The 23,692-nt window shown below is 41.9% G+C and overlaps 1 protein-coding gene across 3 annotated transcripts in view; it reads left to right on the top strand.

The window, feature by feature from the left end:
- The window catches only part of MEMO1 (mediator of cell motility 1), a 97,975-nt gene extending 80,966 nt beyond the window's left edge, over window positions 1-17,009 (top strand). For all 3 annotated transcript variants that reach the window (XM_038772059.1, XM_038772060.1, XM_038772061.1), the window contains 4 exons: window positions 770-912; window positions 7,818-7,894; window positions 13,627-13,731; window positions 16,329-17,009. In XM_038772059.1, coding sequence (XP_038627987.1) covers window positions 770-912; window positions 7,818-7,894; window positions 13,627-13,731; window positions 16,329-16,460 — 457 coding nt within the window. In that variant the 3' untranslated portion in view covers window positions 16,461-17,009. The remainder of the gene's footprint in view (window positions 1-769; window positions 913-7,817; window positions 7,895-13,626; window positions 13,732-16,328) is intronic.
- Window positions 17,010-23,692: the final 6,683 nt, after the last annotated feature.

The raw sequence follows: 23,692 nt of genomic DNA on the forward strand, positions 1-23,692 counted from the left end.
ACTGCTGTGCATATTGATCTCACACCTTGCTAAGGAACATTCTGCTGTACAACAGAAACAGCTCTCAATATTTGTCTTTTGACATATCTTTCAGTGTCCACAGGACCAATTAAAGGCAAATAATTGAGGGACTCTTTTATATCAACTCTGTTGTACTCTCCCAAGCACTTAGTGTAATGCGCTGCATATAGTACGCACTCAGTAAATACCATGGATTGATCGGCAGATATGGGTGCCTTTGTGGCTTCTGAGAGAGAATGGGAGAATAGGACTCGGTAATTTTTGATTCTCAAACAACTGAAAAAGAATAAAGTGAAAGGAGCCACTGGATTAAGACAAATTAATATCTTGTTTGGAAAAAAACCCAAACAACTATATTTGTTAATGAACTTATAAACTTTAGCCTTTCAAATAGAATGCCAGTAAAATTCGAAAGAAGAGCATAAGGTCATAAATTATATTTTTGTGATTTGGGAGGACTGAGCCCTTCTTTAGCATTTTTAAAGTTCTATCTAAGAAGTTGTGTTGGAATATATTTAGTCAGCAGAAAAAGATTACCTTTAATATAACCTGTCAAATTTTTGTTTCACATTTAATTCGTAGATTCTGGAAAGTCCAGATCTATGACATAGCTTATTTGTTATCATTGCTGTTATAATTCCATGAATAGATGTTCTCGTTTATATAGAACTAACGCATTGGGGAAGAAATGTTTTTGTTCTTGAATATCCATGTTTTTTAATGTGATCCTATTTCTATCTTTTTTAAGCCATAAGGATGAGTTTACCATTATTCCTGTGTTGGTGGGAGCTCTGAGCGAATCAAAAGAACAGGAGTTTGGAAAACTCTTCAGTAAATACCTAGCAGATCCTAGTAACCTTTTTGTGATTTCTTCTGATTTCTGTCACTGGGGTAAGTCGTCGCCTTTTTAAAAATCACAGTAAGCCCAGGATACTTTTAAATGAATGTATTTTATTCTCCACTCCAGTCTATATTACTACTCCTTAGGTAGTTCTTCCTTAAACTAAAACGGCTCCTGCTTGTTTTAAACTAAAGCCAGTTATTTGGTGGAATTGTGGTGGCGTCCCATTCAGACGCCTTTGAGTGATCAGAACTTGGTGGTGGGCAGAGGGGCACATTTCCAAAGGTGACTGGTGTAACTGGATTCATCCCGCGAGGGTCTCTCTGACAAGACTTGAATACTGGAAACGAATGCAACAGAACGAAGTCTAGGCTGTAGTCATCTGGGCAGTGCCACTTGCACTCTGTCGTCTCTGCCAGCCACATTGCCGCTGGCCATTGGTTGCATCAAACAAGTAGGCAGGCTTGGGGGCAACACATTAATGAGGCACGTGCCAGAATTTTATGTACACAACAATTTTTGTAGCCTAAGAGAGGACAACATAGTGTCTCGTTACACCGAAGGGCCATGGACTACTTGTAGGCTGTAGCCACCAGGGATCTTTTACTGCCCTCGTTAACCAGCTATTTATTTTCAGGGTTCCCATTGAGCCCGTCCCCTCGAGACGAGACCCCCAAGGTGATTCCCTACTAGCAGCCTAGCCCTAGCTGATTCCCTAGCCACAGCGAGTGGATATAATTATATATGTTGTTCGGAAGGAGCTCTGTGTTTACTTCCACTCCTCTTTCTAAAAAATAAAAGATCACCTCCTCTCTTGATGCTTAATTTTTATCCAGAATCGCCTTCAACCCAGATATTCCTCCCAAAGGGTACAATGTCCATTTGGGCTGTTCAAGCATGGTGGGAGGCATTTGGGAGTCCTCAGCTCTGATTGATGTGATCTAGAAAGATGAAGGCTCTTGAATCGGCATCATTCATGGAGGAAAAGAAGTCCTCCAGAATGTTTGGGTTAGGGACCCAGCAGAGATTTTTATTTTGATGTGCCGTTTTCAGCTTTAATCATTTCTCTGCATGAAATTGCTTTTGAGTGCCATTGGGAAAATCTCTGTATGGCACTTGAAATAGGTTGTAAAAGGACACTATGCACTTGCATTTCTCTTCCCTCTAATCCTCCCCGTTTTTCTTTAATTTCAGAAAAAAAATTAAAAGAGAATTTACCCCTCTAGACTGTAACTGTTGTACTCTCTCAAATGCACAGTACAGTGCTTTGCCCACTGTAAGCGCTTAATAAATACCGCTGATTGATTTAGTGATAGCAGTGTAGAACTTCATCACTTGAAAGTACCCATCAAACACAGATTTATTAAAAATGTATTGGCGCTTGGTGAAGTTCTGTCCTCAATAGATAAATCCTATTTATTTGGATCTATTACTTGGGACTCTCAGATCCTATTGCTGGGGAAAAAGAGATAATGTCAGACTGGAAATTACCCTGCTATGCAGTACAGCTCAGTTAAATTTTTGGAGATTGGAAATCCCTGTGGCTTAACCCACTGCTCTTACAGCATAACAACTAACTCACGTGCTATATTAAGTCCCTGCCTTTCCAATTCCCCCTTCTATAAAAGAGGAGCCTGCCAATCATGGCAAACCTCAGGGATTTAAAAACTTACTAAAACCGCAGGCCTTTTTCTCTCATTAACAGATTGGCCCTTTTCCAGTTTAATGCAATCATCCCCATTTTATTTTCTGAAAGTCCTCAGTGGCCTAGAGAATGTGATAACCGTTGCTACGATAGTTCTTTCTACGTGACTCCCAGAGCAATAGTTAAAACATGTTCAAACGTCTCAACCGTTTGTTACACCGTGCTGATTCAGTATATTCAGAGACTTGAACAGAGGCAAGTTTCTCTACAAGCCCTTGATGGGGATGTTTTTTTTTTTTATAGTATTAAGCGCTTTTTGTGTGTCAAGCACTATTCGAAGTGCTGGTGTAGGTACAAAATTAATCAGGTCAGATACAGTCCCTGTCCCACACGGGGCCCACAGCCTAAGAAGTAGAGAGAACAGTTATTTTCTTCCTATTTTACAGTCGAGGAACTGAGCCACAGAGAAGTCAGTGACTTGGTCAAGGTCACCCCATCACCCAGCAGGCAAGTGGCAGAGCTGGGTTTAAAACTCAGGTCATTTGACTTCCAAGCCCATGCTCTTTCCACTGAGCCACGCTGCTTGTGAGAAGTTTGGCGCATTTGAATCCCAAAGTCGTAGGCGAGAGAAGTAGGCTCTTTATGAAAGAAAGGCGTGCCCTCTTACTTGGACCAACTTCGTTCTAGTCAGTTCATATTTCCCCCTTAGAAGATAATTTTCCTTTTATCTGAAATTTAAAAAACACCTGCTCCTCACCTACGTGTCCCTACTTCTCAGTCATTCCTTAGAAGCTTGATAAGAAACAATCATTTGTGTTTCGGATGGAGCAGGCAATGAATTTACAGAATTATTGTTCACTCGTTTGTTCAGTCGTATTTATTGAGCGCTCACTGTGTGCAAAACACTGTACTAAGAGCTCGGGAGAGTACAGTTTAACACTAAACAGACACATTCCCTGCCCACAACGAGCTCACAGTCTAGAGTGAGGAATAATTCATTTTTCTAAAAGATACACTTGCACACCTCTTACAAAGCAGTGATTGCAGAGTAGTCGTAACAGCGATGGCAAGTTTTGTTAAAGAGAACAAACAGTTATTTGGGTGAATCCCTCACGATCACTGGATTTTTGCAGGAGGGAACAATTAGGCCGCCGATCCGACAAGAACATCGTCCATCCGTTTTGGGGATATCTGTAAATGCACAAGTTTGCATTGGGATGTTGAACCTTAGTAGCCCCTGCTCTAAGATACCAAAAGTACCATTGATTTTCGTACCCATCCATTGATACGTTTGTCACCATTAGTTGGTCGTTAAGTGTTAATGAGACATCCCCAGAGTGTACGCTCCACCCCCGGTGAATCCACTCATTAATCACCAGTCATCTTTGGAGATGAGAAAAGTACTCACCTGCAGTTTCTTTTTCTCAGAGAGCATGCTCTGGAATGGATTCCCATTGAGCTACTCCTTCCCCCAAAGAGTAGAGTTTCTACTTTACAGCAATTTTTCTTGGGTTATTTTTCCTCTCATCTTTTGAATTTGAAAAGAACAGAGGGAAGGCACCAGAAGAAACTACTGACTTATACCCCTCAGGGGTGTTTCAAAGCTCGGGCTGCCCCTAGGTGAGTTGTCGATGGCCCTTAAAACTAGACAGCTCAAACCTGGAATTGAAACAGGGGCTCAGAGAATCCATTTCCCAGTGTATATTCTGAGAGGATGAATTTCAGGTAAGTAATTTTCTGTTCTTGTGTATGCTTTTTCCATACTGATTGAAGCGCACTATATTTAGTAATGCAAGTAGACAGGCCACTGTGCAGATGAGGTTTTGAATTGACAAGCCTTATTGAAAGTAAAAATAAAATTGTGATATGAGTTATTTACAGTTTGAATCACACTTGAAATTACTTTTCATGTATTATATTTAATTCTCACTAATTTGGCTCTTGGATTTTTTTTAATTCATAAAAAATGAGGAAATGCCATCAAGTGCTCTTTGTTTAATTCAGATTTTATTCACATTTTACTCAGGATAATCAGTTACGATTCTGCAGGGTTTGTAATTAGACCCATTTTTAAAGTTCTATGCAATAAAATTTCTATCAAAACTCTGAACTTCTACATGAGTAAATGTCAGCCACAGCGTTGCTTCAGCATAGTTTTTTATGTTTGCTACGTAGGTTATGTGTATATATTTGAGTTCTTTGAATGCTTATTTGTAATCAGTTAGTGAGGTCTTTTTAAAGGGTGAGGGCACTTGAAGGGGAACAGTGCTTTGCACATAGTAAGCGCTTAGTAAATGCCATCATCATTATTATTATTATTATTATTAAGTTGGATGTTTTCCAGTATTGCTTGCTTTTTTTTCTTCACATTTTTGTCAGATTTGGAAATTAGCTCATAGCATACAGTACTTCAGACAGCAATTTTTCTTGGGTTATTTTTCTGTTAGGGGAGAAAAAACATTTTTGGAGTTTTGTGCTTCTCTATTTAATCTGAAAGCTTATTGTATTCACTTAAAGTTTTTTAAATGACCTTTCCACAGGCAGCATTTTGACGTGTACATGATTTTTTTTGTTCTTCTTGAACCAACTTTGAAAAACGATGCCAGGGTGCTTCCCCTGCCTCACTCGTACCGAGAGAAAGGACTTGAGAGAGAACCCATTTTTGGCATCAAGCATTTTCTGTTTTCATAGACCTGAGTATAAAATTCACCTAGTCATGTATGAAGCATTACTTCAGCATGCAGTCCAGAACCCAAAGAGGATGAGGGCTACCCTTGGATAGGCACAGTCATCTATCCAGAAATTAAATTATGAGTAGCCTCTGACACTGAATATCACACAAGGTGGAGAAGAGGTGCTTCAGTGGTTCCATAATTCTTTCCCTACTGATTAATTCCATACTGTGAGCGTGAGGGGTGGTGTCAGGCACATCCTTCCTCTTAGCCTTTACTAACCTTTAACGTCACTCGTCGGTGGCCTTTGGAATGGCTGAATGCCCAGTTGCCTATCTATAACAACCTTGAATAATAATAATAATTTTGGTATTTGTTAAGCGCTTACTGTGTGCAAAGCACTGTTCTAAGCGCTGGGGAGGATACAGGGTGATCAGGTTGTCCCATGTGGGGCTCACAGTCGTAATCCCCATTTTCCAGATGAGGTAACTGAGGCACGGAGAAGTTAAGGGACTTGCCCAAAGTCACACAGCTGACAAGCGGTGGAGCCGGGATTTAAACCCGTGACCTCTGACTCCCAAGCCCAGGCTCTTTCCACTGAGCCACGTGGGGCTCGCTTGACATCTGAAATAAAGTTGAACCCCTTCCTCCCCATCCAAACCGCTACCACGCTGGGCCAAGCTATTGTGATTTCACACCTTGATTACTGCATCAAGCCTTTTCTCTGACCCCCGCCCCCCCCACAACCTCCTGTCTCTTCCCTCTCCTGTCCTTACTTCATTCCTTTGTCCAAATCATTAAAAAATAAAAAAAAATCGCCCCACTATGCAGAGAACGCCAGCAGTTGCCCACCCACCACTGCAACATAAAGAAATTCTGTACCGTTAACTTCAAGGCACTCAATCTGCTCTCTCCTTCCTGCCTCACCTCTCTGATTTTCATCCATAACCCGGCCCTTACAGTTTGCTCCGATAACAGCCGACTTGATCGCTGTCCCTCGGTCTCATCTATCTCACTGCCAACCCCTTTCCCACGTCTTCCCTCTGGCCTGGACCTCCCTCCCACTTCATATCTGATAGACAACTGTTCTCCCCACCTTCAAAGCCCTGCTAAAATCACATCTCCTCCAAGAGACCCTCCCTGACTAGCCTTTGTTTCCCTATCCTGTCTCCCCTTTGCATTGCCCATGTTCTTGAACGTCTACCACTTTAATACACTTTAATACTCATTAATACTCAGGCACTTAAATACTCATCCCACCCCTTCACCCCCACAGCACTTACATACATTTTCCCGTCTGTAATTAAATCTGTCTGTCCCTCTAGAATATTCATTCATTCATTCATTCATTCAATCGTATTTATTGAGCACTTACCGTGTGCAGAGCCCTGTACTAAGCGCTTGGGAAGTACAAGTTGGCAACATCTAGTGACGGTCCCCACCCAACAGCGGGCTCACAGTCTAGAAGGGGAAGACAGACAACTAAACAAAACATATTAACAAAATAAATAGACTATGGGCAAGTAAAATAAATAGAGTAATAAATACGTACTGAGTCATGCTGCTTGTATCTACCCCAGAATATAAGTTCCTTGTGGGCAGGGATCCTGTCTACTGATTCTATTGTATTGTTCTCTCCCTAATACTTGAGAGTGCCCTGCACTCAGTAAATAGCATTCAATAAATTGATTGATACCCTCAGTAAATTGATTGATTGACCCACCTTATCTCTTAGTCTTTGAAGCAGCAATCCATGGAAAGTTGTGGAAATTTGTCAGCTTTGGGTCCTGATAACAGCACCGTGAGAGGGAAAATGGGTTGAGGTTTCTTTCTCTTTTTTTTAACCTTTTTTCTTTTTTAGGTCAGAGAAGCTTAATAGGGTATCTCCCTTTCCCTTTCCCGCACTTGCTCCACTTCCCTCCCCATCTCCCTGTTTCACTTCTTCCTTTGAGAATTGTTATCAGATAATCTTGAAACTAAGTGTTCTCTGCTGGACACCTTGCCCTTAAGCTTTATGTTATGGTAGTGCTCCTAATGCCGTTAGCAGTCTTTCACACTACTTGGCAAGTTTCCTGTTCTGACTGTTCCTAAAACATAAGTTTGGAAATGATCTGGCATAGTGTGATATTTCACTGATACCAGTTCTCCATTTTTATTACAAATTTTCCTGTATTGGAAACTGAAAGCTTCTCATCTTGGCTCTGAAATCCAAGATAACTGTGGTTTTCTATAATACAACTTTTAGTTTTCACCCAAATGCTATCCAGGATATTTTATGGCTTTACTTTTATTACTGTGCTGAAAAAAGTGGTCAACACCCTAAATCTCTGACCCCTTATGCCTGATAATACTCTAAACTTTGAAGTTGTTTTGTTTCTATTTAATCCTTGGAGTTGCAGGTGAGTTTACTGTTTTAGAATTTGGAGTGGCTTTTAACATAACCAAATGCCAAGACGATTATTCCTTTCCGACAATTACAAATTCACTATTACTGGTTTCTGAGGGCCCATTGGAATGATTCTGAGAAAACTTAAGCTGTTGCTTTGCCTTTCATCAGGACTTGAGTTATTTGGTAGACACTTGGTTTTTTAGATTCTAATTTTCCCTCATTTTATTTTGTACATGACATTGTTTCAAGGTCAAAGGTTCCGTTACAGTTACTATGATGAATCCCAGGGGGAGATTTATAGATCCATTGAGCACCTAGATAAAATGGTAAGTCTTTCAGGTGTTGGGGTATTAACAGTCTAAAACATTTTTCTTCATTCTTGGTTTTGAACTTTAGTGGAATCTTAAATAAGAAATTCAGGCATTATTATATTGCTGTTGACAGAGGAACGATAGCTTTTCCCATACATTTAATAAAGTGCACAATCGCTGTAATCATAAATATTGATTGCGAGGTTAATGTTTGTTCAAATCTCAGAAATTCATCTCAATTTTATTTCAGTTATTTTCAATCATATTTTAAGAAGTCAGTAAGCCTTGTGACTCTGAAACAGAATAGTTTGGATACTTTGATTTGCAGGACTGTGGTTTTTGAATAGGGAGAGTACTATCTATTGCTTTCACTGCAGAAATAACCAAATCAGAGGACAAGATTCTATAATATTAATTAATATTAATTGGATGGATTTTGGAAAAGTGATTATAGTAAGATTGGTTTTCATTGGCATTTTGACCCCTTCCCCCCAGCCATTGCCTAGAACTGTAGAATAACTACAGTACTTAAAGATGGCGGAGATGTTAAAAGAAATTATCGGTAATTACTAGGGTTCCACATGCTATAAACAAAGTTTAAAATATAAGTTTTACAAGTCAGGTTTTCTTTGTGAGTTGGGACTTGGGTTTTTCTTATTCCTTTTAAGGCTAATGATGTCTTAGCGATAATATGCAAGCGATCCCGCTTCTGTGTGGTAACTAATTTAGATCTTTCCATCAAGGTAAAGGAGAGAACGGAGCTTGTGAAGTACAATATAGCCAAGTGACTCGTTCTCTTCCCACAAGGCGCATACATTGAAACAAAGGGAGCTTACTCTTTTCTCATTTTTATATACTCATCAAGTGCATTATACTAATAGTCCTTTTTATTTAGCAAATTAGAATTCTACATTTCTTATAATTCTAGAAATAGATCTAAAATATTGAAGTAGAGTGAGCCACGTAAGATAAGTGACCTCTCATTTCTAAACATTGAAACAGATACCGTTCCCCTTATGCTGTTGGCATGCAAATATGGGCAAACATAATCTTTACTCCATTGATCAACTTCTGGACCTGACAGACTTTGGAAATGAATTCTGAGGTAGAACTTCTGTGCTCACACTGGGGAAGACCACCTAAGAAACTGGAGCTCCTAAGTTTCCAATTAAGAAAACGGTTTTAGATTTTAAGGTTCACATAGAATTTGAAAGAATTTTTGTGATCTGACCAGGTCGAATGCCCTAGTAATTTTCTTTTTTAATCCGCAAAGTGCTACAGGGCTAGTTGACCAAATTAGTTGGTTTAGCTTGTCATTGATTTTTGAATGTCAACGTTATAAAAGATTTAAGAAATAGTATTAAATATTTCATAAGTACTGGTCTATTTTTTCACACCCACTCTTGGGGTGCTTCAGGGCAGCATTATATAATACAGAATATAGAAATTTCACTTCAGTCATTAGCAGAAAACCTCCTGGGCTTTGCGCTGGTGGAATACACAGTGAGGCACACAAACATATATATATATATATATATATATATATATATATATATATATATATATATATATATATATATACACACACACACACAAACATATATATATATATATACACACACACACACACCCAGGCATACAATGATGAAAGCATGCAGTCATATGCAAATACACACAAGGAGATCCACATATGCATCTCTGTCAAAGTAGTAAGTTGGAGGCAGCAGGTAAAGAAGATGGTAGGGGGAAAGTATATGTGTTTCCCACCACAGAGGCTCTGCCACCCTCAGTATCATCAGTGGTATTTATTGAGCGCTGACTATGTGTAGAGCACTGTACTGAGCGCTTGGGAGAGCACAATACAGCAGAGTTTGTAGACACGTTCCCTGCCCGCAACGGGTTAAGACATTAGGAGGGCACTGAGTAAGGGGAGAGTTTATCAGGTCCCCTCCCCAAGCCCATACTTTCACTACCGCCCACTGTGTTTTCCTGCTTGCCCCCCAAAATTGGGGGAATTTAGCTAATGGATTCAGCCCCATATTTCAGATTTTGGGGGAGTGACCATCCTCCCAAGTGAGAGTCTGTGGGCTTAAATATTTCCCATCCACCCAATTCTCCTATACTGGGGCAGTTACATTCTCGTGAAACTCTACATTAAGGAAAACTTGGGCTGTAGTATTTACCGTTCTGGTATCAGACATACAAATTTTTATTTTTGATAATGCAGCAGGTCAACCCCAAATGGGTTTCTTCTCTTAGAAGAGTGTTTCCTAATTGCTTTCTAGCCAAAACGGATCTTGACAACAAGTTTTGTGGCAGATCTCAGTGTTCTAGCCAATCTGCCTCCAACTAACAGAAATTTTGATGTGTCTGAGAGATGTGGTGGCGTTAAAATGATTCAGTTCATAAGAGGTCTTTGGAGACAATCCTGAAACCCATTCCTCCATTGAATCAACAGAAAAAAAAAGTATTGCGCTTCCAAAAGCTTTGACATTTTTTTTGTTAGTGCTGCCTTAAAAGGAAATCTGATTCTTCTCATTCTGGCCTACATCATCCAGCAGTGAAGAGGGTAGCTGCTTGTTTGAGTCTCCTTTTTATCTCAGCCTATTGAGTCTCCTTTTTATCTCAGCCTAACACTTTTAGACTCTTTGGTGGCATACTACAATTAAGAGTGTTAGTAGTCACTGTGATGACTTCCATGCTAAATAGGATTTTTTTGGGTATTGTAAATTAGAATCAGTCTTTTCTGTCAGGTTGCTTTTCTTCAGCATCTGGGAGATGTGGTTCCAAGTCATCTTAATTGGGCCCATCCTAAAGAGAGCTGCTGTTGCGCATAGTAAATCCTTCCTTGGCAGTTATAGACATACTCAGCAAACCCTTGGCATCCTGTAACTCCGAAAACGGGTGTGCTGTCAGGTAAAGAATGTTTCCATGGCGAGTTCTGAGTCACATAGTGGGTAATAATAAATAATAATTTTGGTATTTGTTAAGCGCTTACTGTGTGCCAAGCACTGTTCTAAGTGCTGGGGGAGGTACAAGGCAATCAGGGTGTCCCACATGGGGCTCACAGTCTTAATCCCCATTTCCCAGATGAGGTAACAGAGGCACAGAGAAGTTGTGACTTGCCCTAAGTCACACAGCTGATAAGTGGCGGAGCCGGGACTAGAACCCATGACCTCTCACTCCCAAGCCCGTGCTCTTTCCACTGAGCCACGCTCCATTGTTTAAATCCACTCCCCCAAACCCTTACGCACATCCCACTTCTGCTTCATTGTCCATTGTCCATAATAATGTTTAGTAAACATGTATGGATACTTTGGAGGCACTATTATTATTATTATTATTATTAGTAGTAGTAGTAGTAGTAGTAGTATATTAAGCGTTATGTGTCAAGCACTGTTCTAAGTGCTGGAGTAGATACAAGTAAATTAAGTTGGACACAGTCCCTGTCATACATGGGGCTCACAGCCTAAGTAGGAGGGAGGAATGGGGAATTTAATCCCCATTTTACAGTTGGGGAAATTGAGGCACAGGGACGTTAAGTGACCTGCCCAAGGTCACACAGCAAAGCAATTGGCAGAGCCAGAATTAGAACCCGGGACTTCTCCAGGCCCGTGCTACTTCCCACTAGGCCAAGTGGCTAGGTAGAAAAAGCTCAAGTTGATCATTCAAACAATGGTATTTATTGAGCATTCATTCATTCATTCATTCAATCATATTTATTGAGCGCTTACTGTGTGCAGAGCACTGTACTAAGCCCTTGGGAAGTTCAAGTTGGCAACATATAGAGACGGTCCCTGACCAACAGTGGGCTCACAGTCTAGAAGGGGGAGACAGACAACAAAACAAAACATATAAACAAAATAAAATAGAATAGTAAATATGTACAAGTAAAATAGAGTAATAAATCTGTACAAACATATATACAGGTGCTGTGGGGAGGGAAGTGAAATAGATTTAAAATAAAAATAAAATAAAATAGAATAGTAAATATGTACAAGTAAAATAGAGTAATAAATCTGTACAAACATATATACAGGTGCTGTGGGGAGGGAAATGAGGTAGGGCGGGGTGGGATGGGGAGGAGGAGAGATAAAGGGGGCTCAATCTGGGAAGGCCTCCTGGAGGAGGTGAGCTCTCAGTAGGGCTTTGAAGGGAGGAAGAGAGCTAGCTTGGCGGATGTGCGGAGGGAGGGCATTCCGGGCCCGGGGGAGGACGTGGGCCGGGGGTCGACGGCGGGACAGGCGACAACGAGGCCCAGTGAGGAGGTGAGCGGCGGCAGAGGAGCGGAGGGTGCGGGCTGGGCTGGAGAAGGGGAGAAGGGAGGTGAGGTAGGAGGGGTCGAGGGGATGGACAGCCTTGAAGCCCAGGGTGAGGAGTTTTTGCCTGATGCGTAGGTTGATTGGTAGCCACTGGAGATTTTTGAGGAGGGGAGTAACATGCCCAGAGCGTTTCTGCACAAAGACGATCCAGGCAGCGGCGTGAAGTATAGACTGAAGTGGGGAGAGACAGGAGGATGGGAGATCAGAGAGGAGGCTGATGCAGTAATCCAGTCGGGATAGGATGAGAGATTGAACCGGCAGGGTAGCGGTTTGGATGGAGAGGAAAGGGCGGATCTCGGCGATGTTGCGGAGGTGAGACCGGCAGGTTTTGTTGACGGCTTGGATGTGAGGGGTGAACGAGAGAACAGAGTCGAGGATGAAACCAAGGTTGCGGGCTTGTGAGACAGGAAGGATGGTAGTGCCGTCAGCAGTGAGCACTTTGTGCAGAGCACCGTACTAAATGTTTGGCAGAGTACAATACAATAGAGTAAGTAGAAACAATCTCAGCCTACAAGGACCTTATAGACTTGAAGAGGAGCCAGGCATTAGAAGCAATCACAGATGGCTATGTAAGTAAGTATATAAGTGCTTGAGGGATACCCATCCAAGTGCACAGGGGAGATAGGGGAAGTGAGCGTTTAGTTAGGGAGGCTTCTTTGAAGAGGCATGATTTTTCAGAGGGTTTCTAAGATGGGGAGAGTGGTGCTCTGTCAGAAGTGAATGGGGAGGGAGTTCCAGGACAGGAGGAAGGATGTGGGCAAGAGGTTGGCAGGCAAACAGACGAGCTCCAGGAACAGTGAATAAATTGGCATTAGAGGAGTGCTCTGTGTCAAGTGGGTTGTAGGAGATCAGCTAGGGGGAGGGCTTATTGAATGTCTTCAAACCAACGGTAAGGAGTTTCTTTTCGATGCAGAAGTGGATTTTTTTTTTAAAAAAGAATCTCGTCAGCTGAAAGAGGTGTGGACTGGAGAGTGAAGAAACAGGAAGGTCAGCAAGGAGGCGGATGCAGTAACCAAAGTGGGATATGATCAGGTGTTTGGATCAGCATGGTAGTGGTTTAGGTAGAGAGGAAGGGGAAGATTCTCCCAATGTCCCGAAGGTACAACCGACAGGATTTGGTGACAGGATTGAATGCGGGGGTTGAGTTGACCGTAACGCCAAGGTTACGGGCTAGTGAGATGGCGGATAGCGGTAAGGTTCTATTGTGGATCTTTATGAACATTAAATTAACCTTGAAAAATTCCAACTTGCTAACCCAGATTGTAAACCCTCCGAGTAAATGCCACAGCTCATCCTTCTTTATATTCTGGGTAGTGCCCCTTGATATGTAGGGTTCCGTGGTTTAGTATTATACTGTTTATACCGTACAATCTGCATCTGTCTAGAAGCAACACTTGATATGTGGTTTTTGTTTTTTTTTTGCAGGGCATGAGTATTATAGAACAGCTAGATCCAGTATCTTTTAGTAATTACTTGAAGAAATACCATAATACAATATGTGGAAGACATCCAATTGGGGTGTTACTAAATGTGAGTATTACTATGAAACCTTGATCTTTGGTCAAAGGTAGTCTCAGAATCACCATATTTCTTCTGTAATAGCATGACTATAAGAACAATCATAATAACGGTTGGGATAATTTATAGTTTGAGTGTTTACTATTTGCTAAGCATTGCGGTAGATCACAGAACCCGAGCTCACAAAGGGCTCACAGTCTTAAGAGTTTGCAGGGCAGACCGTACCACTGAACTGTAGGATTTGGGGATGTTACTTACTCACAGTTGATCCTTTATGTATATTTTATGTTTTCCCTGGTATTAGCGTGGAGACACTATCTCATGACCCTGTTTTCTGCCACCAAATCCAAAATTTACAAATTCAGGAAAAAGTTGCCTTTTCAAAGCAATAAGAATTGTCAAATAAATTGAACTCTGCTTATCGTAGGTACACAGTGTTTTAATAGGTATAAAGACCAAAGAAGTCCCCACCCTTGAAAGTTTACAATCTAATAAAAAAGGGAGATGCCAAGTTGACATCTTTAATTATTGTCATCGTTGTTATTGTTAATAGCCCAATGGTTTCATTAGAGAGAATTACTGGTTATTGTTAATAATATAATGGGTGTACTGGAGAGAGGATTAGTCATTATTTTTCGTAACAGTGGTTTCATTGGAGAGAGAGGATTACTGGTTATTATTATTAACTACAAAGTGGTTTTATTGGAGAGAGGGAGGATTACTGGTAGGTGACTGTTAACTAGGGCTTGGAGACGGTAGGATAATTTAACCTCAACCGGCAGGGTAAATTTTCTGGAAAGAAATGACATTTAGGTTGAATTCTAAATATAAAGAAGGAACTGATTTGGTGGGTGGAATTTGAAAACTGTTTTAGGCATAAGTGAAGTAATAGAGGGAAGGAAACTAAGGGGTTGATTTGAGCCTGGGTTGAGATTGGAGGAGAAGGGATTTGATAAAGATTATACAAAATGGTGTCAGACTTTCAAACCTAGTGCAGTTTGAATGTGATTTGAAGGTTTTAACCGTGGGATTTGGGTGGGTAATAAAATCAAAATAATGGGAGAGGAAGATGATCATAGCAATTTGGATTGACTGAGCAATTTGGGAAGCATGTACAAAGTCCTAAGTGTGAGATGATGAGGACTTTGGACTTGGGTATTCATTCATTCATTCAATTGTATTTATTGAGCGCTTACTGTGGGCAGAGCACTGTATTAAGCACTTGGGAAAGTACAGTACAACAATAGAGAGAGACAGTCCCTACCCAGAGTGAGCTCACAGTCTAGATGTGTACATATAGAGGACTGGACATGTCTTAGAGATATTTTAGCAGAAGTGGAAGGATTGAACAAAGTGTTTTAAATTTAAAGTCACAATATTTGACTTAGTGGTATTTATTTAATGCTTATTGTATAGAGCACAGCGTGGCTTAGTGGGATGAGCACGGTCTTGGGAGTCACAGGTTGTGGGTTCTAATCCTAGCCCCATCACTTGTCAGCTTTGGGCAAGTCGCTTCACTTCTCTGTGCCTCAGTTACCTCATTTGTAAAATGGGGATTAAGACTGTGAGCCCCAAGTGAGACAACCTGATAACCTTAAATCTACCCCAGTGCTTAGAACACTGCTAGACACATAGCGCCCAACAAATGCCATAATTATTATTATTATTATCATTATTATTATTGAAACAGGCAGACATGAATGATTTAACAAGTAGTGGGAGCATGAGGGAGAACTACATAAATAATCGAATATTCAGAAGTGCTGAGGATCAGTGAGCCTGTTTCTAGACTGTGAGCCCGTTGTTGGGTAGGGACCATCTCTATATGTTGCCGATTTGCACTTCCCAAGCGCTTAGTACAGTGCTCTGCACACAGTAAGTGCTCAGTAAATACGATTGAATGAATGAATCAGTGTGAATGCATCTAAGTGCTAAGGGTGGCCGTGGGGCATTGGGAATTAGTTGGCAAACTTCCTGAAGGGTGGCTTCCGGAAGTGGAGAGAATAATAATAATAATAATAATAATGGCATTTATTAAGCGCTTACTATGTGCAAAGCACTGTTCTAAGCGCTGGGGAGGTTAGAAGGTGATCAGGTTGTCCCATGGGGGGCTCACAGTCTTCATCCCCATTTGACAGATGAGGGAACTGAGGCCCAGAGAAGTGAAGTGACTTGCCCAAAGTCACACAGCTGACTATTGGTGGAGCCGGGATTTGAACCCATGACCTCTGACTCCAAATACCGGGCTCTTTCCCCTGAGCCACGCTGCTTCTCTAATAATAATAATAATAATAATAATAATAATAATAATGGTGGTATTTGTTAAGCGCTTACTATGTGCAAAGCACTGTTCTAAGTGCTGGAGAACTGTTGCGTGGCAGAATAAAAGGCAAAGGGAAGTCAGGATGGGGATGCGGGGGCGAGGCCAGATACAGTGCTTTGCACATAGTAAGTGCTTAATAAATGCCATCATTTAGTGTGAAATGCCACCACGCTATGGAATCGGAGATCGCCAAGAAACAGGGGAAGGGGAGGGTGGCGAAGCAGGAGAATCGTACGAAGTCTTCTGCCGTAAAACGCGTCTCATCGCTGTGCCTCTCTTTTCCTAGGCCATCACCGAACTCCAGAAGAACGGAGTGAATATGAGCTTCTCCTTTTTGAATTACGCCCAGTCGAGCCAGTGTAGAAACTGGCAAGACAGTTCAGTGAGTTATGCCGCCGGAGCACTCACGGTCCACTGAACGTCGGAACGACTACTCAGGGAGTCACCTGCCCACACATACATGCTTTCTCTATGGGGTCCCGCTTAGCCCTGACAAAGATACTGTTCCTGGTCTTTGGGTGGACTGAAACCTCAAAACTAATAGAACTCTTTTTCCTCTTCTTTTCTAGTAGGTGTAGTCCTTAATCTCCACTCATTATAAAATGCTTTCTTGTTTAGGGCAATGGAAGGAAGGCTGGCATCAGAGTATTTTGCGATTTAAAGAGGTGGAAGTGGGTGTCAGAGGCGTGGTGTCAGACTGTCCTTCGAATGCAACATGTAAAGCATTTACCATATCCTCAATTTGCACTCTTTGCAGACCTGTGCACATGTACTCAGCTTTCAGAATAGTTTTGCAAACTGTAAACGACGAAAGGCGGGGTGGAAGCTTTTTAATAAAAAAGAGATTGCATTTATAAACGATCCTGTATTAGAATATAATAAATCTCCAGTATAGTCGATTACTACCCGTGTTGTACAACAAATACCTTCTATTTTAGTTGCTAATAAAGGGCTACACAACTCAAAATAGTCTGGTTAAAATTATTGCTGTGTGTGACCTATGTAAAATGCTTCTCACCTGCAAATTATGTTCAGTATAGAAAGCCTCAGCTCTTCTGTGATAATAATTTAGAATGTATTTTGTGTTTACACCTGTGTCACCAGTTGGTTTATGCTGTAATTTGTTTACAAGCTAGAGTTTTTCAAAAAATACATTTGTTGAAGTTGCCTTTTGGTGGATGACGCCAGTTTGCATGTCAAAGTACGATGTTTCAGTTGGTTGGAAATTCAAGGTGAATGTAATACTTCAGCGACAAAGATTGTGATCGGGAGAGATTAGCCTTCGAATTAGGAAACACTGAAAAATGCTTTGGTCCTTTTAGCTAATGCAGACCTTGGGCCACGTAAGTCACCCAGACCCTCGTTAAGGAATTTTTCTAAATGAAGAGATTTTCTTGGACTTGTATTCTTCCGTTTTTTTTTTTTTTTAAAGAGCCATCTTCTCTTGATTTCCTGAAGCATCATTGCATTTTGTGAATTTTGTTGAACAAAAATAATGGTGTAGTGCTTTCTCATTTCAATTTACTGTCCTTATACATTTGTTGAAAAATGTAGTTAGTTTTGATAGCTGTCTCTCCAGCACAGACGCATATCCGGATTACATTGATATACGAATTTTACATAGTCTTGGTCACGTAGAGCAGCTAATAGCTAAATAATACAATTTCTAGGTGCCTCTTAGAGTTTTTGACTTCCTGGCTCCAACCTTATTCAGAATTTTGGCCTTATATAAAATATCAACTTTCTTTAGCCAAAGATTGATTTAAACATTTTTATCCTAAATGATCAAAAAAATCCTATAAAGTGTGGAAATTGTACTATTAAAATTGTAATAAGTTCCTAGAGTTTGGTCATTTTTTGATTACTTCACATGTGATTGAGTATTAGCGAATGCCAGCTGGACTAACCATATCCTCCCTAGATCTCATTTCCCACTTCATCACCAATCTAAAAACCAAGGATTATATGGCTAAGTGATGTTTAAAAAGCTGCAGGGTGGCGGGCGGTGAGGTGTTTTCCAATTCATTGACAAATCTCATTCATTTTAACAGTGATGGGTAGCAAAATTTTATTTCCTAAGTGGAGTTAATATTCTCTGAAAATTTCCAAGTAGGACATTATTCTCCCCCTTTTAGACTGTGAGCCCACTATTGGGTAGGGACTGTCTTTATATATTGCCAACTTGTACTTCCCAAGCGCTTAGTACAGTGCTGTGCACACAGTAAGCGCTCAAGAAATACGATTGATGATGATTATTATTTTATTGTGTGTCATTAAGAGGCCTAAAAACTGAGGCTGAAGTGGTAAAGAACGGTAGGGGCAGAGTTAAAGATATGTACATAAGCGCTATGAGGGATGTGGGGAAATTGGGTAGGGAAATGAGATCTGTCAGGGAAGGCCTCCTTTTTAGTATTATTATTATATCTGTTAAACATTTAATGTGTGTGTTGAGGTTGAAAGAAATCAATCAAGTTGGACATGGTCCCTGGCCCATATGAAGCTAAGTAGGGAGGATTACAGGCATTGGATCTCCATTTTAGTTGAGGAAACCAAGGCACAGAGAAGGTAGGTGACTTCTCCAAGGTCATACAGCCAACAACTGGTAGAGCTGGGATTAGAACCCAGATCTTCTGACTCCCAAACCCGTGGTCTTGCCACTAGGCCACAATGTGGTTTCCGGACCTTTGAAGACGGCCGAAGGAGTTTGCTGTTTACGAAGAGGGAGTTTGTTCCAGTCAGAAGGGAGGGTGCGAGAAAGATTGGAGGTAAGAGACAAGAATGAAGCACAGTAAGAGGGTTGGTTTGAGAGTGAAAAGTTTGATCTGGGTGGCTTGGGAAAGGAGGGAGGATAAGTAGAGGAGAAAAGTGAGTGCATTAAAGCCCATAGGAATTTCTGCTAGTTGAGGACACATCTCCTCCAGGAGGCCTTCCCACACTAGGCCCTCTTTCCTCTTCTCCCACTCCCTTCTCCATCGCCCTGACTCGCTCCCTTTGTTCATCCCCTTCCGGGCCCCATAGCACTTATGTACAGATCTGTAATTTATTTATTTACGTTACCGTCTCCCATTCTAGACTGTGAGCTGGTTGTGGGCAGGGAATGCGTCTGTTTTATTGTTGTATTGTTGTACTCTCCCAAGCACACGGTAAGCGCTCAGTAAATCCGAATGACTCACCGACTGCTCTATGCGGAGAGGAATAAGCAACCATTGCAGAATTTTGAGAAGTGGTGGGACCTAGTCAGAGCAGCGTTCTCGAAAAATGATCCGGACAACGGTGAAATATGGACCGGAAAGGGAGAGATTGGAGGCAAGGAGGTTTGTGAGGAAGATGATACAGGATTTTTTAATTTCTCCTTGAAGAACCGTTTTTTTCCCAAAATGTTGCGTGTTGGTACTAGGTGCAGAAGCAGACTAGGCCACTGTTTCAGCTTAAGTAGACAGTCGTCCTTTCATTGCAACAAGGTGAGTGTTCATTGATTGATTGATTGATCACCTATTTTATTGGTCCCCTGGATGATGTAAACTTATGTAAGTCGGAAAGCGATCGGTTGAGTTAACTAGCCTGTAAGAAGAGATTGCTTCGGGCTAGAGCAATATTTAGGTGACTACTGGTTTCCGTTGGTGCCATTAGGAATATTTACTCAAGGCCTCTATAATACAGGTGCACTAGAAGGAAACCTGGATTTTGGTGGTGGTGGTGTGGGTTGTTTTTTCCTTAGCTTTAGGAAAGCTAACACTGTACAGTGCCTGACAAGTGTTGTAAGTGCTTAACAAATGCCATAGGAAAAACAGACAAAAAAAACCCCAAAGTCCCCAAATCACCAAAAGAACAAAACCAGTGTCCTTTCTATCGAATGGTCATCCAGGGGCAACAAGGCCAAAGTAGGTATTGCTAGTTCTGCCATCCTTAGAGAAGCAGCATGGCTCAGTGGAAAAGAGCATGGGCTTTGGAGTCAGAGGTTGTGGGTTCATATTCCGGCTCCGTCACTTGTCAGCTGTGTGACTTTGGGCAAGTCACTTCACTTCTCTGGGCCTCAGTTACCTCATCTGTAAAATGGGGATTAAGACTGTGAGCCCCATGTGGGATGACCTGGTCACCTTGTAACCTCCCCAGCGCTTAGAACAGTGCTTTGCACATAGTAAGCAATAAATGCCATCATCATCCTCCTCAAGATTCCACCAGACAACCCAAATGAAAACACACTGAACCTCTACTGCACTACACTTGGGAGAGTATAGTAGAATTAGTATAAATGAATCTTTTTTTGTATTTTGTATTTGTTAATTGCTTACTATGTGCCAGGCACTATACTAAGCACTGTGTAAGATAAAAGATAGATTGGACACAGTCCCTGCCCACATGAGGCTCACAATCTTAATCCCCATTGTGCAGATGAGGTAATTTAGACGCAGATAGTTTAAGTGACTTGCCCGAGGTAACAAACAGACAAGTGGCAGAGCCGGGATTAGAACCCAGGTCCTCCTGACGCACAGGCCCTTGCTCTACTCGCTAGGCCACACTGCTGTTCTCGTGCCTCATTCTCTGACTCAAAGTGCATACGTAACAATAATAATGATGATGATGGTATTTGTTAAGCGCTTACTATGTGCCAAGCACTGTTCTAAGCACCGAGGGGGATACAAGGCTATCATGTTGTCCCACGTCGGGCTCACAGTCTTCAACCCCATTTTATTCATTCATTCATTCGTATTTATTGAGGGCTTACTGTGTGCAGAGCACGGTACTAAGCGCTTGACAGCGCTTTTTACAGACAGGTAACGGAGGCACAGAGAATAATACTAATAATGATGGCATTTGTTAAGCGCTTACTATGTGCAAAGCACTGTTCTAAGCGCTGAAAAGTTAAGTGACTTGCCCAGAGTCACACAGCTGACAAGTGGCGGAGCTGGGATTAGAACCCATGACCTCTGAGTCCCAAACCCGGGCTCTTTCCACTGAGCCACGCTGCCTCTCTGCTTCTAGGTGGTGCAGAAGGGAGGGTGAAGGGGAAAAATGAGGGCCTTGTCAGGGAAGACCTCTTGGAGGAGATGTGATTTTAGTGGGGCTTTGAAGACCGGGAGAGTGATGGTCTATCAGATGTGAATGGGGAAGGAGTTCTAAAACAAGGGGTTGACAGCAAGGAAGACGAGATTGAGGTACAGGGAGAATAATAATAATAATAATAATAACATTTATTAAGCGCTTACTATGTGCAAAGCACTGTTCTAAGCACTGGGGAGGTTACAAGGTGATCAGGTTGTCCCATGGGGGGCTCACAGTCTTAATCCCCATTTTACAGATGAGGTAACTGAGGCCCAGAGAAGTGAAGTGACTTGCCCAAAATCACACAGCTGACAATTGGCAGAGCCGGGACTTGAACCCATGACCTCTGACTCCAAAACCCGTGCTCTTTCCACTGAGCCACGCTGCTTCTCCAGAGAAGTCTGGTATTAGAGGAGTGAAGTGCCCAGAAGATGGAGTTGGGTTATAGTAGGAGCGGGAAAGTTTGCATGGCACTTGGCAAACAAATATAAAATGCTAAATTTGCAAGAATTTAGCATTGGCAACCAGTAGCTGAATTGTACCATAGATTCTTAGTCTGTAAAATGTTTGTTTTTTTTTTAAAAAAAAACTTCAAACCCTTATTAGAAGTCTTAATGATTCAATAATTATTTTCAAATAATTTTAAATGATTTCATTTTTAAATTAATTTTAATAATTATAATTAATAATCCAATAGTTATTTTCCAGAGGGCAGGGTCGTCTCCCTTGGTCTTGTTCTAGGATCCCAATATCTAGTTAAAGGGACCTGCTGTGTCCTTTCTCTTCCCCTCCTGATGCACAGAAACATAACCGCCGGACGGGGACAATCACTGCACGAACTGTGAGCCCGCTGTTGGGTAGGGACCGTCTCTGTACGTTGCCAACTTGTACTTCCCAAGCGCTTAGTACAGTGCTCTGCACACAGTAAGCGCTCAATAAATGCGATTGAATGAATGAATGAACTGTTGGACCCCAGGATTTTGGCAGAGTCCGGGATAATTGGCGGCCCAGCATTCGGAAGGATGAATTTTCCCTGGAAATCATCCTGGGAAAATAATTAAATGTTGTTAAGACAGCAGGGGTCAGCATTGGACTTCAAAATATCCGCCATATCCAAGCAAGGCCGACTTGGAAAATCCGTCCAACAAGCTGGAGGTGATGTGTGAGACAGCAACTACTTGTACATATCTATTCTATTTATTTTATTTTGTTAGTATGTTTGGTTTTGTTCTCTGTCTCCCCCTTTTAGACTGTGAGCCCACTGTTGGGTAGGGACTGTCTCTATATGTCGCCAACTTGTACTTCCCAATCGCTTAGTACAGTGCTCTACACACAGTAAGCGCTCAATAAATACGATTGATTGATTGATAAGGTGAACACTGGCAGCAGGGCTCTTTGCCTCTTAGCTCTTTGGCCGCCCCGAGGCAGGGCTAAAAAGACCGTCCCCCGTGTTTCACCTGATGCCTTCAAGTCACGCTCAACTTCAAGACCCCGGCTTTCCTCCCAGTAACGGATCACTTCCATTCCTCCACCATTTTCGAGAGGGACAGCGGCACAGCCATCATTGATGATGATGATGATGGTGGTGGTGGTGGTATTTGTCAAGCGCTTACTATTTAATTTATTTTATTTTGTTAGTATGTTTGGTTTTGTTCTCTGTCTCCCCCTTTTAGACTGTGAGCCCACTGTTGGGTAGGGACTGTCTCTATATGTTGCCAATTTGTACTTCCCAAGCGCTTAGTACAGTGCTCTGCACATAGTAAGCGCTCAATAAATACGATTGATGATGATGATGATGATGTGCGAAGCACTGTTGTTTAATTCTATTTGTTCTGATGACTTGACACCTGTCCACGTATTTTATTTTGTTTTCTGTCTCCCCCTTCTAGGCTGTGAGCCTGTTGTTGGGTAGGGACCGTCTCTATATGTTGCCAACTTGTACTTCCCAAGCGCTTAGTACAGTGCTCTGCCGACAGTAAGCGCTCAATCAATACGATTGAATGAATAAATGAATTTTGAGAGACGCCCCAGAGAAGCCATCTTTGAGAAGGGCTGGTCAGGGACCGTCTTTGGGAGGCCCCACACAGTCACCAACTTGGAAGTCCCTAGACGGACATCATCTTTTATTTTTCAGGGGAGGGGGAGGCGCTAACCCTGTGTGGGTGCCTCCACCGTGCGGGATCCTGAGACAACGGCTTACTTTGCTTAGATCTGAAGCCGACCACATCAGCCTACCGAAATGGCCTGAGGTAAAGTTTTGGCTGGAAGCAGGTAAAGTCTGCCTCCCCTGGTTGCCCATTCACCATCGCATCAAATAGAAACTCCTTTCCGTTGGATTTCAAGTACTCAGCCACCTTGCCCCCTCAATCAATCAATCAATCGTATTTATTAAGCGCTTACTGTGTGCAGAGCATTACCTCACTGCTCTCCTATTATAATCCAACCCACAGACTTTACCCCTCTAATGCCATTCTACCCACTGTACCTCAGTCTTGCCTATTTGGTTGCCGGCCTCTCATCCACGTCCTGCCTCTGGCCTGGAACATCCTCCCCCTTCTAGTTGACACACAATCACTCTCCCCACCTTCAAAGCCTTATTGAAGGCAT

This window comes from Tachyglossus aculeatus, chromosome X1 (assembly GCF_015852505.1).
Source record: "Tachyglossus aculeatus isolate mTacAcu1 chromosome X1, mTacAcu1.pri, whole genome shotgun sequence".
In the NCBI taxonomy this organism is placed as follows: Eukaryota; Metazoa; Chordata; class Mammalia; order Monotremata; family Tachyglossidae; genus Tachyglossus; species Tachyglossus aculeatus.